At 37.8% G+C, this 13,593-nt stretch overlaps 1 protein-coding gene across 1 annotated transcript in view; it reads right to left on the reverse strand.

Moving 5' to 3' along the window:
• Positions 1-13,593, reverse strand: part of LOC117748667 (calcium-activated potassium channel subunit alpha-1-like) — a 71,775-nt gene that overhangs the window by 18,395 nt on the left and 39,787 nt on the right. Inside the window, 11 exon segments of the mRNA XM_034558640.1 lie at positions 3,599-3,675; positions 4,530-4,616; positions 5,096-5,164; positions 5,831-5,940; positions 6,163-6,318; positions 6,458-6,526; positions 6,998-7,093; positions 7,207-7,312; positions 7,843-7,953; positions 11,711-11,802; positions 13,419-13,589. Coding sequence (XP_034414531.1) covers positions 3,599-3,675; positions 4,530-4,616; positions 5,096-5,164; positions 5,831-5,940; positions 6,163-6,318; positions 6,458-6,526; positions 6,998-7,093; positions 7,207-7,312; positions 7,843-7,953; positions 11,711-11,802; positions 13,419-13,589 — 1,144 coding nt within the window.

Here is a 13,593-nt window from a genome sequence, read left to right on the forward strand (position 1 = left end):
GGAGGAGAGGGGCGGAGGCACTCAGCTGCTGGTGGTTAGGAAACTGTCAGGCTGAGTTTCATGACAACCGGTAGCACTCCAAAAATGAAAATGCAAACATAATTTCCATGTCAGGCCGCATAAGGCCTCGCTCCATGCGTCTCCCGCACCATGTCGACAGCGACTCCGGAGCTCGGCTCGAGCTCAGCTCGCCAGGCAATGCTCACGGCACACAACCCTGGAAGACACGTTGAGGGGTGGAAACGCCCAGAGACGTTCAACTATACACAGAATGGTCTTTGATCAAGAGACGTTCACTAAGACTGCATGACACTCTGCAAACAGGCACATTCTTCATGCCTTCTGCGATACATCAGTGCAATTTAACATGCCTTCTGGCTTTAAAGGGGAATCACATTTGAATTAAGAATTTATATGCAGCTCAATCCAATTCTGGTGGATTCACCGAAATACAATACAGCACTATTTAATTGTCCTTTATTCCTCTTTCAATCAAATACGATTCAGTTCTATTTAACTGTATTATAGTCAACTGTTTGTACAATTCAATCAATAGCACTGGTTTGTGTCCTGCATAGGTTTGGGAGATCTTACCCTCCGTGGTTGCTCAAGTTTTTGATCTTAATCTAATAAATCCAGTACATTAACCTCAATATGTACTGCTACCCTCAGAAAATCCCCTCAGCACCATCTCAAGTTATATCCTGTTCATCCATTCTGGAGGGTACAGTAGTTTGGATTAAGTTAATGTTATTTGGGTTATTCTAAAAAAAGATTTGTTTTTAAAATGACCCTCTCCAGTGACATCATTAAGCACCAGGGGTTTCCAAAGTTTGAGTGTGCGTTAAGAGATTTGTGGCGGGAATGCGCAGCTGTACATTTTTCAAGGCTTTGGCTTTAATGTCTTGTAATTATGTTGGCGAGGTCACCGGTGGGAGGAAGCCCTCTATATTACAGGGGAGAATTATCGTTCGAGCTCTGACAAAATGTTGTGTTAGTGACCGTTTAGTTCATTGAAACTACAGGTCAATTTGAATTTACATTCTCTGACAAAACACACAAGCAAAACAGAAACACTGGCATGCATCACAACAGCTAAAAGTCACCTCCAAAAAAATAGCAACACATGGCGAAGAACACGAGCGGACTGAAAATCATAAAAGCTCAAACAATAAAGCGACATCTATATCCATGACAGTGACGACACAGCTGCTAGAGCGACTGGAGACGGCACACAAAGCGAGAGACATTTTGTACGGTTAACACAGTGCATGTTACAAACACTGAAGAGCACATGTCATGGCGACAACTTACAGGCACGTAAAGTGGCTGAGCAATCATTAACAGAGGACAGCAGAGTAGTGGGATGTCGCGTTGAGGGGAGTCCATGTTACAACGCACATTAACTGGCATGCAAGAGCAGTCCCGCTCTGAGCGGCCGCAATCAAAACAACATGCCAGTCTTATTTTCTTGTAGGCGAGCTTCTTGGCTACAGTCACGGGTTCAGACGAGAGGAGAGGAAGAGCAGGTTAATGTAGAGGGTCGTTCTGGAGGAAGAGTGGACAAAGGCAAGACAGGGAACAGAGGACGGCTGCTTCTGGGATGCACAAGATACACTTTGTCTCGACAGCGTGCAAATGTCACATTCGCCGTTTGGAATGTGTTCCACTCTTTGTGGTTGATTCGGTTTGGGTCATTTTTTTGGGAAATATATGAAGATGTCAATAGGTCATTTGGTTTTCGGGGTGTAAGTGTGACATGAGTGGAGGGAGGGAGAGAAGGGAAAGTCATTATTTTTGTTCCAGCAGCAGAGGAGACAAAATGAGTTTCCATCTCGACTTGGCCCCTTACTTCAACGTGACCACTCCAAGCTTGTGTGCACTATGTCATGGGACATGCCTGGAGCATGCGTTGTGAGTTTACAACTCTTAAATAATTGTGCTGGTTTCTAATTCTAGCTGAGAATTAAAACGGACAGAAATCTCTCCGACAAAAAAGGTCAAAGTAAACGTGACAATGTTTCCTGGAGTACACTGTAAATGCATCCAGAAAGAACAAAAACCACAAAGCTCCAACACTTGGGAGAAACTGTACAAGACCAAAAAAAATCATTTGACATTCTCAACCAACACATACCCGCCCGGGAACTTTTCTGTTTGTCCCAAACCATCCCTGATATCAGATGCGCTGGGAGAAACTGTGCACTCTGCTCAGTAAAGAACATTGTTTTGGGCTGCGTGTCAAACAAGTTATTCCTTTTATCAAAACAGTTGAAATGAGAGAAGTTCCTCATTTCTCATCCTGGGGGCTTTGTTGCTCTGCTCTTATTGCAGGGATGTTGTTTTTGTGAAAGGACTGTGGGGACATCTGGTGGTGATATGGAGTACTACTACCTCAAGCAGGCATGACTGAATTGTTGATGCTCTGTTAATAATGCTATAGAGATGCTGCAATAACGTATTTCTTTTTAGCATTTTCAAAATAACATCCAATAGCGTGGGGTAGTGCATGCTCAACTGTTATCCTCGTCTCTCTGGGTCTTTTAAAAAAAAATGTATGTTTGCTTTTCTTTTTTGTTGAATATTTTCCTCTACTTGAAAGCGACGTGCACATAACAACGGGCGGTCCAGACAGCATCAACCAGTGTACATGCAACATTTACAGTACATTCAAACAGGTTGCTTCAGTCGGGGGTGTAGCAGGCTGTGCTTTCGGAAGGGAAATAAATCCACGTTACTCACAATATATCACTATAAAGTGAATTTTTAAGGAAAGTATGTCAAGTTCCCGAGCAGCAGGAAGAGAATACATCACACATGTTAAGATTGGGTGTTAGCTTTGGTGGTTAAGACACACTGTGTTAAATCCAAGAGAAAGAACAACAAAGTGGCACATGATGTTTTTAAAGTCTCGAAACAAACAATCCATCCGGGTACATGTGGTGCTAACAGTCAGTCTGAATGCCTGTTAATATCACAAAGTGATCAATGAACTGGGACAGCGCAGACAACTGTTATACAAAAGAGAAGATAGAAAACATCCACACAGGAAAACAGACAAAATGCACATTTAGATTGTATTCACAGGTGGTTGGAAAGGACTTTACTAGTTTGAGTTCTCACTTCGCTGTGTATTTAAAATACGTAGAAATTCCATGGAAAATAGAATATGTTACAAATAAAGAATACTTAAAGAATCAGTTCACCCAAAACACAAAAAAAAGCAGATCTCAGAGAAGAATACTATCTGAAAGAATAAATACCAAAAGGAAAGCTGTGTTTTGTAATTTGGGGGAACTGACTCATTAATGAGGACAGGTATTTATGTTATGCAGAGGCCCAAATGTGTAGCTTTACAAGGGAAACTTGGAAGGGCACCTGTTTGTTTGGCTGCGGAAAGAAACCCGATGACCTTTCTTCATGCACAAGTTACGAGAAAGTGAATAATTAATGCAGTAACTAATTGGTTTGGACACATGGCTGTGTAGGTTATGTAAATGCCCAATCACACTGCTCGACTGACGCCAACTCAGTGCTGTGAAGAAATGTTACTGAAGACAAACAAACTTATACAATGTTTTTATATGTAGTCACTTACATTTCTTGCATCCACATTTCTTAATCCTTTTGGGATCAGTAATGTCATCGTGGCAGGCTTTACAGTAAAACAGCGCTCTATGGAAGAAACACAAGAAGCCCACTTGAGTCAATGTCCAAGTGTTTACAGACATTTCATCTTCACTTGTCTGCAACAAGTAGTTTCAGTTTGCATGTAATCACGCTGGAGAAGAAACCGTTTGTGGTTTTTGGTGCTTAGAAAATAAACTGTTAAAATGGAGGCACAGAGATGTATTTCATCAGGAAGAATCAGGTTGGTTAAACACATTTATTCTCCGATTTAGAAAAAAAGGCATTTGCCATTACAGTACATGTAAAATGTCACAAGTAAAACATTTTAAGCTACCTTTCATATTGTAAACATTAGCAACATGTGGCCTTACCCACTAACCTAACCAAAAGCCTCCTCAGCTACTTCATTCTAGGAAGCAACAACATACACTACAACAACATCACAAGCTAACACTTTGCTAGCTAACAACAACAACAACTACCAGCTAGCAACATGCTCAGCTAATCAAACAAAACCCCTTATCTAAAGGTACACTATCAACAAAATCCAATCCAACCTTTATTGTTTTTTGTGAAATCCACCACATCTTTTTATATATATATATTTTTTCTAATTATTATTATTATATATAAATTCGACTATGTAAAACGAAAATCCAATATTTGCACGAACCTCAGGAATGACATTATAAATCCCTCCTATGAATTCTCTACTAGCATTATGGAGATTAGGGAGTTAGATTAGAAAGTCAATAACTCAATTGAAATAATGTATATATTGAAAGTTACTGTATGCATTGATGTGCTAATACAACAGAGCAGGAAAAAACAGCAGCGTGAACCTCTATAAGAATCCTTTTGTAATTGTAAACAATCTCAAGTGCCATTCATTAACGTACCTCTTCACTTCTTTGGCATCACTTGCAATGAAGAAGCCCAATGTCCCCTCCTGCATCTTCATGTGGTTTCCAGGGTTTATCAGGGTGCTGAGAGGATTCACAAACCAGAGATGTCACAGTGGAAAGTTATATCACAGAATTGTACGGTTTTGCACTCATCACTGGCACAAGCTGGCAGGATTCGTATTTGCAACTCATTTGGCACGATAGCCCGTTTATTACATTAAGCTGATGAAAGCGGATAGCAGTGACACTTCAAATGGCATCAAATGATCAGTGCATTAGAGGAAGCACTAAAAACAACTCTTCAGCTGTGTTTTAGGGAAATAACTTCCACCTCCCCCGTTAATTTGTTAGGATGTTATCAGAAAATGCCTCTGATGCCTGTTAGCAAATCAATTTAGACTCCAATTTAGAACACTTTGTAACGCAGCTTATGTCTGCAGTCAAACAGAAAAAGCTCATTCAAAAAAGCTTCATCACTGAAAGCAAATACTGACAGAAGAAGCGTTTAAGTTTTTTTCATCCATGAATTTTAATAATCCACTGTGAGCACATCCACTTACCTGCATTCCCTTTGATCAGACTTATACTCTATAGCTATCAGGAGCAGCTTTAGCTTCACGTAGCAGAGTCTGCAAAAGAAAATAACAATAGAATAAGACGTCATGCAAGCTTATATTTATAGTTTTCTGAAAATCAGCTCAGACAGCTTTGTGTCACCTTTTTCTTTTTCTTAGAGGCTCAGCATCCATTTTTGCTGTGTATTGTACACTTCTTTTTTTATTATAGTTTCTTCCAGTAGTTAAAAAAAATATATATATATATTGTAATTTTAGGTTTTTGTAAAGAAATGGTTCATAAAGTACAGAAGGCGCAGAGGGGCGATGATTGTTTTTTGTTTGTTTTTTTTCCATCATATTTTTCAAGGTCCAAATTGCAAATTATTACAACTGTGATTATCTTCATGTGGTTTGGACCAATTGTTTCATCTTAATAACACTGGATAATTTTCTATACGGCTTGAGAAACGAGCCTTGTGTTTTCTTCTCAAGATAATAAAGACATTTTATATACTAGCTCAAACGTTTTTTTTTTTTAAAGATTATTATCTGAGAATCTTAAATCATAAAATCATGACCAATGCATTGAACTCTACTAGCTACTGAAAAGACAAATGCTAAATGCCACAACGTGTACGTTTCTTGCATGCAGAAAATACAAAGTAGCAAAGAAGTAAACAAAAGATGCCACAAAGCATAACGTAGTTTTAAAAAAATCCTTTGTTTCAGTGTACTTACTCGCAAATGACAGGGAAGGACATGCCCACAAAGGCACTCGATAGGTACTCAGTATACATCTCATTGGCTACTCCTTCGAGGTAATACTTCTGCCATGTGTCCTCCTCAATCTACAACAAAGAGGTGTCACAAAATACAGAGAGCTTGTTCCATTACAAAAAGAACTGATTTTATTAACCAATTTTTTTGCAAGTTCATCCCCATTCACCAGATGCTGCACATGGGCCTCATCTGGGATAATCATTATGATCCATTCAGGCTATGTTTATGGCCAACATTACTTCTGAATTTAATCCAGTGAGCACAGATGGGTGAATCTTAGCTGTGGCTACCTTGATGAAGGACCTCATAGAAAATAGGTTGGCCAGCATGGTGGAGAGGCCCTGAGCCAGGCAGCTCTGAGCGATGAAGCCCAGCTTAAGCTCCGCAAGGCAAATAGCGTCATCTCCCTCCTTCCAGTTCCAGCTCGGGATGTTCAAAAGGTGGGCCTGAAGGCATGCAATGACATCAGTGCAGCCCAAAGTAATAACCCAAACTTGATTGTGTATATCAAAATGCTAAAATGTGACAAGAACAAAGATCTACAGTAATTAAGGACTCAAGTAAAAGTGTAAAGATGACACCAACCTTATTGTGGTACTGCAACATTTGAGTGATAATTCTGATCTTTGGATGGTAGTTCTTGATAGTATTACTCTGCAGCAGGGACAGAAAGAACAAAACTAAATCATACCACTTGCATTAAACTTTTCTTGCATCAATGTCAACTTTTTTAAATTTATTGTTTTAACTTTCTGTACAATATCAACCCAATTTACAGCTGGCAGTTATTTATGCTCAAAATTGTATATCCCAGTCTGTTGTATCTGCATTTCCAAATACATATGGCTCCTAGATTATTAAACAATTTAAAAAAGCACCAATATATCATGTTTATGAATTTGTCACTTCTACAAGCTGAATAGATAAACCCTTAATGCAATTATATGTAAATATTTTTGTGGTGTATCTGAATAACTAGCAGTGCACATTTTCCAGGAACTCCATTTTAATCTTCTTCGTGATTATTTCCATCACAAAATGTGTGCTTGAACTTTGACCAATTTCACTTCTTCCACACCAAAGCCGGTCACGGGGTAAATAAAAAAGTGTAAATCTCGAAGAAACTGCTTTGTTTTACCTCATAATGTTGGATGCATCCTCAGCATCAGGGTCAGCACAGTATTTGTTGGCTAAGATCAAACAAGCATCAGCTGATTCGATCTGGAAACAAACAGATAATGTTATCCAACTAGTCAGTAAGCTTGAGAATAGACTTTATAGGCATCACGGTTTCTCTCTGAGCCACAGAGGATGAAGTATCATCTGACAGGTACCTTCACTCTGGCCAGGTCGTGTGGGTTCAGGACGGATCCTTGGTAAAACTCCACTTGAGTGAAGTGGCGCTTGAACAAGGCTTCCAGCTCAAGATTAGGGGAGATACTGACAGAGCAAAGGAGAAACTCTTACATTTGAGGAGGAACATTATTTATATTCTTCTGAATAGATTAGGTTTTTTTTCCTGAAAGAGATATGCTGCTTTGTACAGAAATTCGGAACAGGACTTGGAGGGAAAAATACAAATATCAAAAGGTTGAGAAAAAAATATATACTTTTGCTGGATATTGCAACGTTTTTTTTATTTAGATTAATACTTTCTCTTTTTTTTTTTTTTTTACAGCGGTGGGTTGCTACAACCACTTACTGAGGGTCCATCTCCGGCCACTCTCCTCCCAGCGAAGTAGTCTCCTAGTAGCAGTGAGTGAGGAGGACGGACTGCAATAGCACAGCTAATTAATAAGTATAATAAACAGTACGTTTGTCAAATTTAGTCTCCCATATCAGTATTTTCCAAGCTAGTGTGGCTGTCATGGGGAACCTAAATAAAAAAATATTTTCTAACATTTTTATTTTTCCCACCTCCATGTCCCTTCCGGGGCTCCGTAGTTTTGTACAATATATTTTATACTTACTTATGGAGAAAAACAATTTCTACATTGACATCATCCCTGTCCTTGTGTAGGAAGTCTTTTAGAAAGTTGGACACACTCTCAAGTGTTATATGACCACAGACCACGATGTGCCTGGAAAAGGAGGTGCAGAATCATAAGGAAACTAAAATGCAGTCGGAATAGAAGTCAAAAAACTAAAAACGCACACACACACACACACATACACACACACACACACAAAACGTTGTTTCATCTTTGTCCTGGAATCAAAAGGTAAATCTGAGACAAGAGAGATGTAATGGAAAGGTAATCAGTACTGTTTGTATTTCGGTGATTTATTTGAAATAATAAAAGCAATGTTACACACTATCGTAACGAGTGAGAACTGAATGAGCAGGTCAGAGAGCGCTGTGGATTTCAGTATCAGATTATAGAGGATCAGCGTTTACTTAGATGGAGATTATGAAATCAGCACAGTTTATCTCGATTCCCACACACCACTGACACTTTAGGGAAGGATGTCTATATTATATTTATATTATATTTTCAGATGTTTACTCACTGTACTGCATTGATTCTTTGATGGGTTTAATGTTCAATACATGTATCATAATCATTGCTGCTTTTTGCACCACTTGTTCAATTAATTTGTGAAGGAAAGGAGTAGAGAGGATGTTATATCCAGTAATGATGATGTTAATGACAACAAGTAGACACAAAGAAGGAAATAGAAACATAATGATGCATTAAAATGTAATGCAAAATGCACTCATATTTAAATGTAAGAAGTCAAAACTAAAATAACACAGGTGTAAAAATTACATGTACTGATTTTTCAAAATTTCTAAGTTGTTAAAACTTGGAAATCCACCGTGTCCACCAGATGTTTGTGTGAGTAATTACAACAACATACTAAAACACAAACAAGCTGATTGTTTGCTTCAGCTCCTACAATGTCAATTTACCAATAATTAACAAATTAGACAAAATAATGAATACAAAATCGTACAAAGATACACAAAAATGACTTTACAAAGCACTAATTGAGTTTTTTCAAATTTTATAAACAAAAGTCGTAAAGATTTGGTTTAAGAGAGTTTCCAAAACCAAGTCCTGGCTTCTTAAAAACTAAGTGAACGAGCACAAGTACCAAACGCATGCTACAAAAAGCCATATTTTGTTCGGAGGCATCCAGCAGAATCTCACTATCTTTAGAAACAGCTGCAAAGCTAGGGACACAAAAGTGTATGTGTTAAAGGAATAGTTTGACATTTGCGGAAAAAAAACCTCTTATTTTTTGCCAAGAGTTAGGCGAGAAGATTGACGCAACTCTCATGTCTCTGCTTTAAATATGAAGCTGGAGCCAGGAGGTGATTAGCTGAAACAGCTAGCCAGGTTGATAATATAAATGCTTATATAGTCATAATGTTAGGTCAGGTTACTCAAGTTCAGAATAACACATAGAAGGTGAAATTTGTGTCTGGGAATGTCTGCTTCTCGAGAATAGATACGCACCTTGGATCACAACAAAACCCATATGTTATCCACTAGTCTCATTAGAAAGTGGACTGGCCTTGCATGGCTCAGTCCTGTGAGAAGAGAGAGGAGGAGATGGAATTATACCCCTCCTTGATAGTTCAGCGCCAATTAGAAGTGAGGATGATGCATACGAACCTGTGACGAAATCTGTGTATGTAAGGACCGAACTTTCGGTTCTAAGGGAGAGTTGTTGTGACTCCCCTGGCATTGCAATCTCAGCGCTTGTACTTTGCTTGTGATCAGAGAAATAAATCTACCAGAACGAGAGAAGTTGTTGGCTGAATTCTTCCAAAGGCTCTAACCGGGCAGGCAATTTTGATCTAAGCTTACAAGGTGCTGTCCAAAGACACACATAAACAAACCACTACCTCTAAAGATATCTAATTAATGCTCTTCTTTAAATCCATGCACAAAAAATGTATGCAAGCTAAGCTAATCGCCCCCTTGGCTCTAGCTTCATGTTTATCATATCGGACATGAGAGTGGTATCGTTCTTATCATCTAACTCTCTAACTATTCCTGTAAACTCAAGATGGATTTCATTTAGTCCTGAGGGTGTAGGTCAGACTGAAGATAAAGGCCAAGAATATTCAGAAGCAAAGCATGACAGATAGACAAGCATAACACAAGTTTTTTTAAGAACAAGAAAACAAAATTCCAAAAAGTCAGCATGAAGCAAGCAAGCAATGGAATTCAGGATTGGATCTATGAGTTTGATCATTTAAATAAATATTAAATAAATACTGAACTCAGGTAAGCTTGGGTTCATCAACTTTATAATGCTTTATTACTGTCTTAAAGGCTCTGTCTTTAAATATTATAATAATAATAATAATAATAATAAATAAAGTATGTATTTAAAGACTCTGGTATGAACACATTATTATTTATTATGACCATGAACAGATGAATCTTCAAAGCAACTCCATACTGTATAGAATTGATTAGTGAGAGTAGCCCATTAGTAAGGCTGTCTATCAGTGCTTATTTTACTTCGATCAGTTATTTCATTTAATGTTATTTAGACAATTTGTCTGATGTATAAATGTGAGTTTGGTTGGGTGAACAAGGAGAACAAACTCAAACAGTGTATATCACAAACACAATACGCAGCCTTATTACAAGTGAAACACCACAAAACATGTCGGATTTTCTCTCAATGCTTCACGGTTCATGAAGTATGAACCTGCGAACTGGGATGTAATTTATGCAGAATAATGGGGGACCCTGTCAAAATAACTGCAGTTTTTAATCACTGTTGCACCATGGTCATTGATCAGGCATATTTCTGATTGGGTTGCAGCTCTTTGTTAAAATCATATCACAAGATGCTACAAACATAGTTCTGGTTAAAAGTGAACTGTAAGAAAACCAAAGGTAACCAGAGCAACAATTAATAAATTCTAAAGCGAGACTACATCACATTTAAAAGAAGAAACTAATTCAAAGTTACCTTCATTCATTCAATACTCGCTTATATATTTTCAATATTTAATTTTTTCCCCAAAAATGCTGGAATATCTCATTTATATCGCAGGGAATCAAAGAGAAAATCCAACATGTGCCATCTTTAAGCACGACACTATACATGTACATGACTACTCAGCCAAAATATTTGTTCTATCAAGTCATTTTTGTCTGGTTTTGAGTTCTCAAGGTCTTATTTTCTGAAAACAAGTGAAAAAGAATCAATCTGGGAGCAAAGTTATTTACTTTCTAATAAGAGTTAAGAGTTTGTTAAAAAAATATTTGCTCAAGTCTATAATTTTTTTAAACATACTGACCAGTTAATTCTTATCGAAAACTATTCAAAATGATCCAGTGCTACTAGATTTGTTTCACTTTTTCCTTTAAGAAAATGACACTTAGAATTCATTAACCGACTAAATTGGTTGTGATAGGTATTTTTGCAGAGTAAAATCAGACATTAATTTATGACAAGCAGCAATGATAGCTTGCACACATATAAGAGCATCAGCAATACAGTACAATAAACTCTAAACATTAATCATGGCCAAGTTCTTCAGTCACAGTGTGACTTTAGTGCTAATAGAGATCATTACATCTCAAATGACTGTTTCATGACGTCTGTTAAAGCAAAAGAGGGGCCAATTAAGTCACACAAAACCACACCATTAAATGTTTGCTGTTTTTTTCATTTGTTTGACTTACTTTCTGCCTCTGGTCGAGTTATAACTCCCTCCATATTTCTTCCGATTAAGGATGAGAGCAGCAATTTCTGGCACGTAGCGAGCAAACATGGCCTACATGCATGAAAAAGAAAAAGAAAAAAGGCATGCAGAGAAGGTTCTACTGCGGCGGAGGCAGTAGAGCCTCCTTGAATACTTACTTTCTCCCATTAACCGCACTATAGGAACCACCATATTTCTTGCGGTTTCCTATTAACTCTATGATTTCAGGGACGTAGCTCGCAAACATGGCCTAAGGAGAAGATCAGAGACAGAAGAAGAGACTAAAAAAAAGATAGGCAAAGAAGGGCAGGTCCTCTATTTTTATTTTAAAAGAGAAACTCTACTGTGTGTGTAGAAGTATTAGTATATATTTGTTAAAATTCAAAAAGGAGAAAGAAAATTTAATAAAAAGTTAATTTAAATTAGCCTTCTGAATGTAGCCTGTAGTTATATCACAGTTACATTGCAAATATTAAGAATAGTATGAAAATGAAAAAAGGAAATTATAAGGCCAATATTTACGGATATTGGAAGAGTAAAGGAGAAAAATGACAGCTGATCAGCGGTATGTCAATCTGCGATAGAAAAATAGAAATCATTAAGAAAAAGCCTTATGTGCCATGTTTCGTCCAACAAACACACGTCAGGTTGATTTGGATAGCGCTGCCGGATGGATGGCAGACATGAACTCTGAGGCTCGACACTGCGGCACAGAGACCTCCTATTCAAGTCAGTGTGAGGACTTCAATTCAAATGCATCAATACATTTACTTATTATCATTTTACAAGTTAGAACATGAGTGCAAAAGGGCCACAAGTCCAATTTCAAAGATTTTACGAGAGAGCAAAAATAATAACTCGGAATGCATCTATTTCATTGCAGTTCACATAAGCATGTTTTTATAGATAATATACACGTTTAGATTTTATGTCAAGAATGACAGTAGATACATATGTTTTGCACTGGTCCATCACATGGGAAGATTTTGCAAAATGTTAAACATGTTTGACATATCTGGTATCTTTTGAAACTTGGATCTTCACTATAATATGAAATATTATTCTGCGGGTTTGAACAATGTCAGGTTTCACACCATGACTTTGAACCGACCACAATCAAATAATTTCAAACTCTCCTTGCCTGAAAGATATTAGATTACTTTGAGTGTGAAATGTATTGATTGAAAGTTTGAAAAATGTATTGAACATTTTTCTTTCCTTACATATACAATGTCACTCAAACCCCTTTTAAGACTGAACTCTACCCATATTACAGTGTGTCACCATGCCGTATAATCCACTCCTGAATAATACTTTATGATCCGGATAATGGTTTCATCAGGTAAACTCACTGTAGAAAATCCCACAAAGGATGTTTTCTGTAAGATTTAGAATGTATTTAATCATCTTATCATTTTTCTGTAAAATCTCAGTTTCATGCATTTTACCCCTTAATATGTCTTTAAAAATGTCTGCGGACATAATGTCGCTACATCCATCAAGCTAGGCTATAACAAATCCTCCCTGTGTCATTGTGTTTGTTGGAAAGAGGGAAGGGGGGGGGGGGAGCCACCTGAAACCGCAGTATTTTTACAGTTAATAAATAAATATTCTACGTCATATAGAAATCATTTTTTTTAAAACAGAACAAAACTTCAGCATCATACCCTGAATAAATGCTGCAATACTGAAGACAACTCATACAATGCATGACATGCAACATACTGTGGTGAAGTGGTGAGCCACTAAAGCCCCCAGTGTAACGAACAGGTGAAGGGCGTCCCGGCGCTTGTTAACACCTGGCGGGCTGTGATGATTGGTTGCATGGAAGATATTAAGCAGTAAGTAATGAGAGAGCTTTTTTACCAAACCACCGAGGATGAAGAAGACCATAAACAGGCGGCCCAGGGTGGTTTTTGCATAAACGTCTCCGTAGCCGACAGTGGACATAGTGACCATGAGTAAGTAGACACATTCCCAGTAGGAAAGTGCCTGGGAATTTTTGAAGTTTTCCCAAGGATCCCCTGAATTTTCCACCTGG

This window comes from Cyclopterus lumpus, chromosome 19 (genome assembly GCF_009769545.1).
Source record: "Cyclopterus lumpus isolate fCycLum1 chromosome 19, fCycLum1.pri, whole genome shotgun sequence".
Classification (NCBI taxonomy): domain Eukaryota; kingdom Metazoa; phylum Chordata; class Actinopteri; order Perciformes; family Cyclopteridae; genus Cyclopterus; species Cyclopterus lumpus.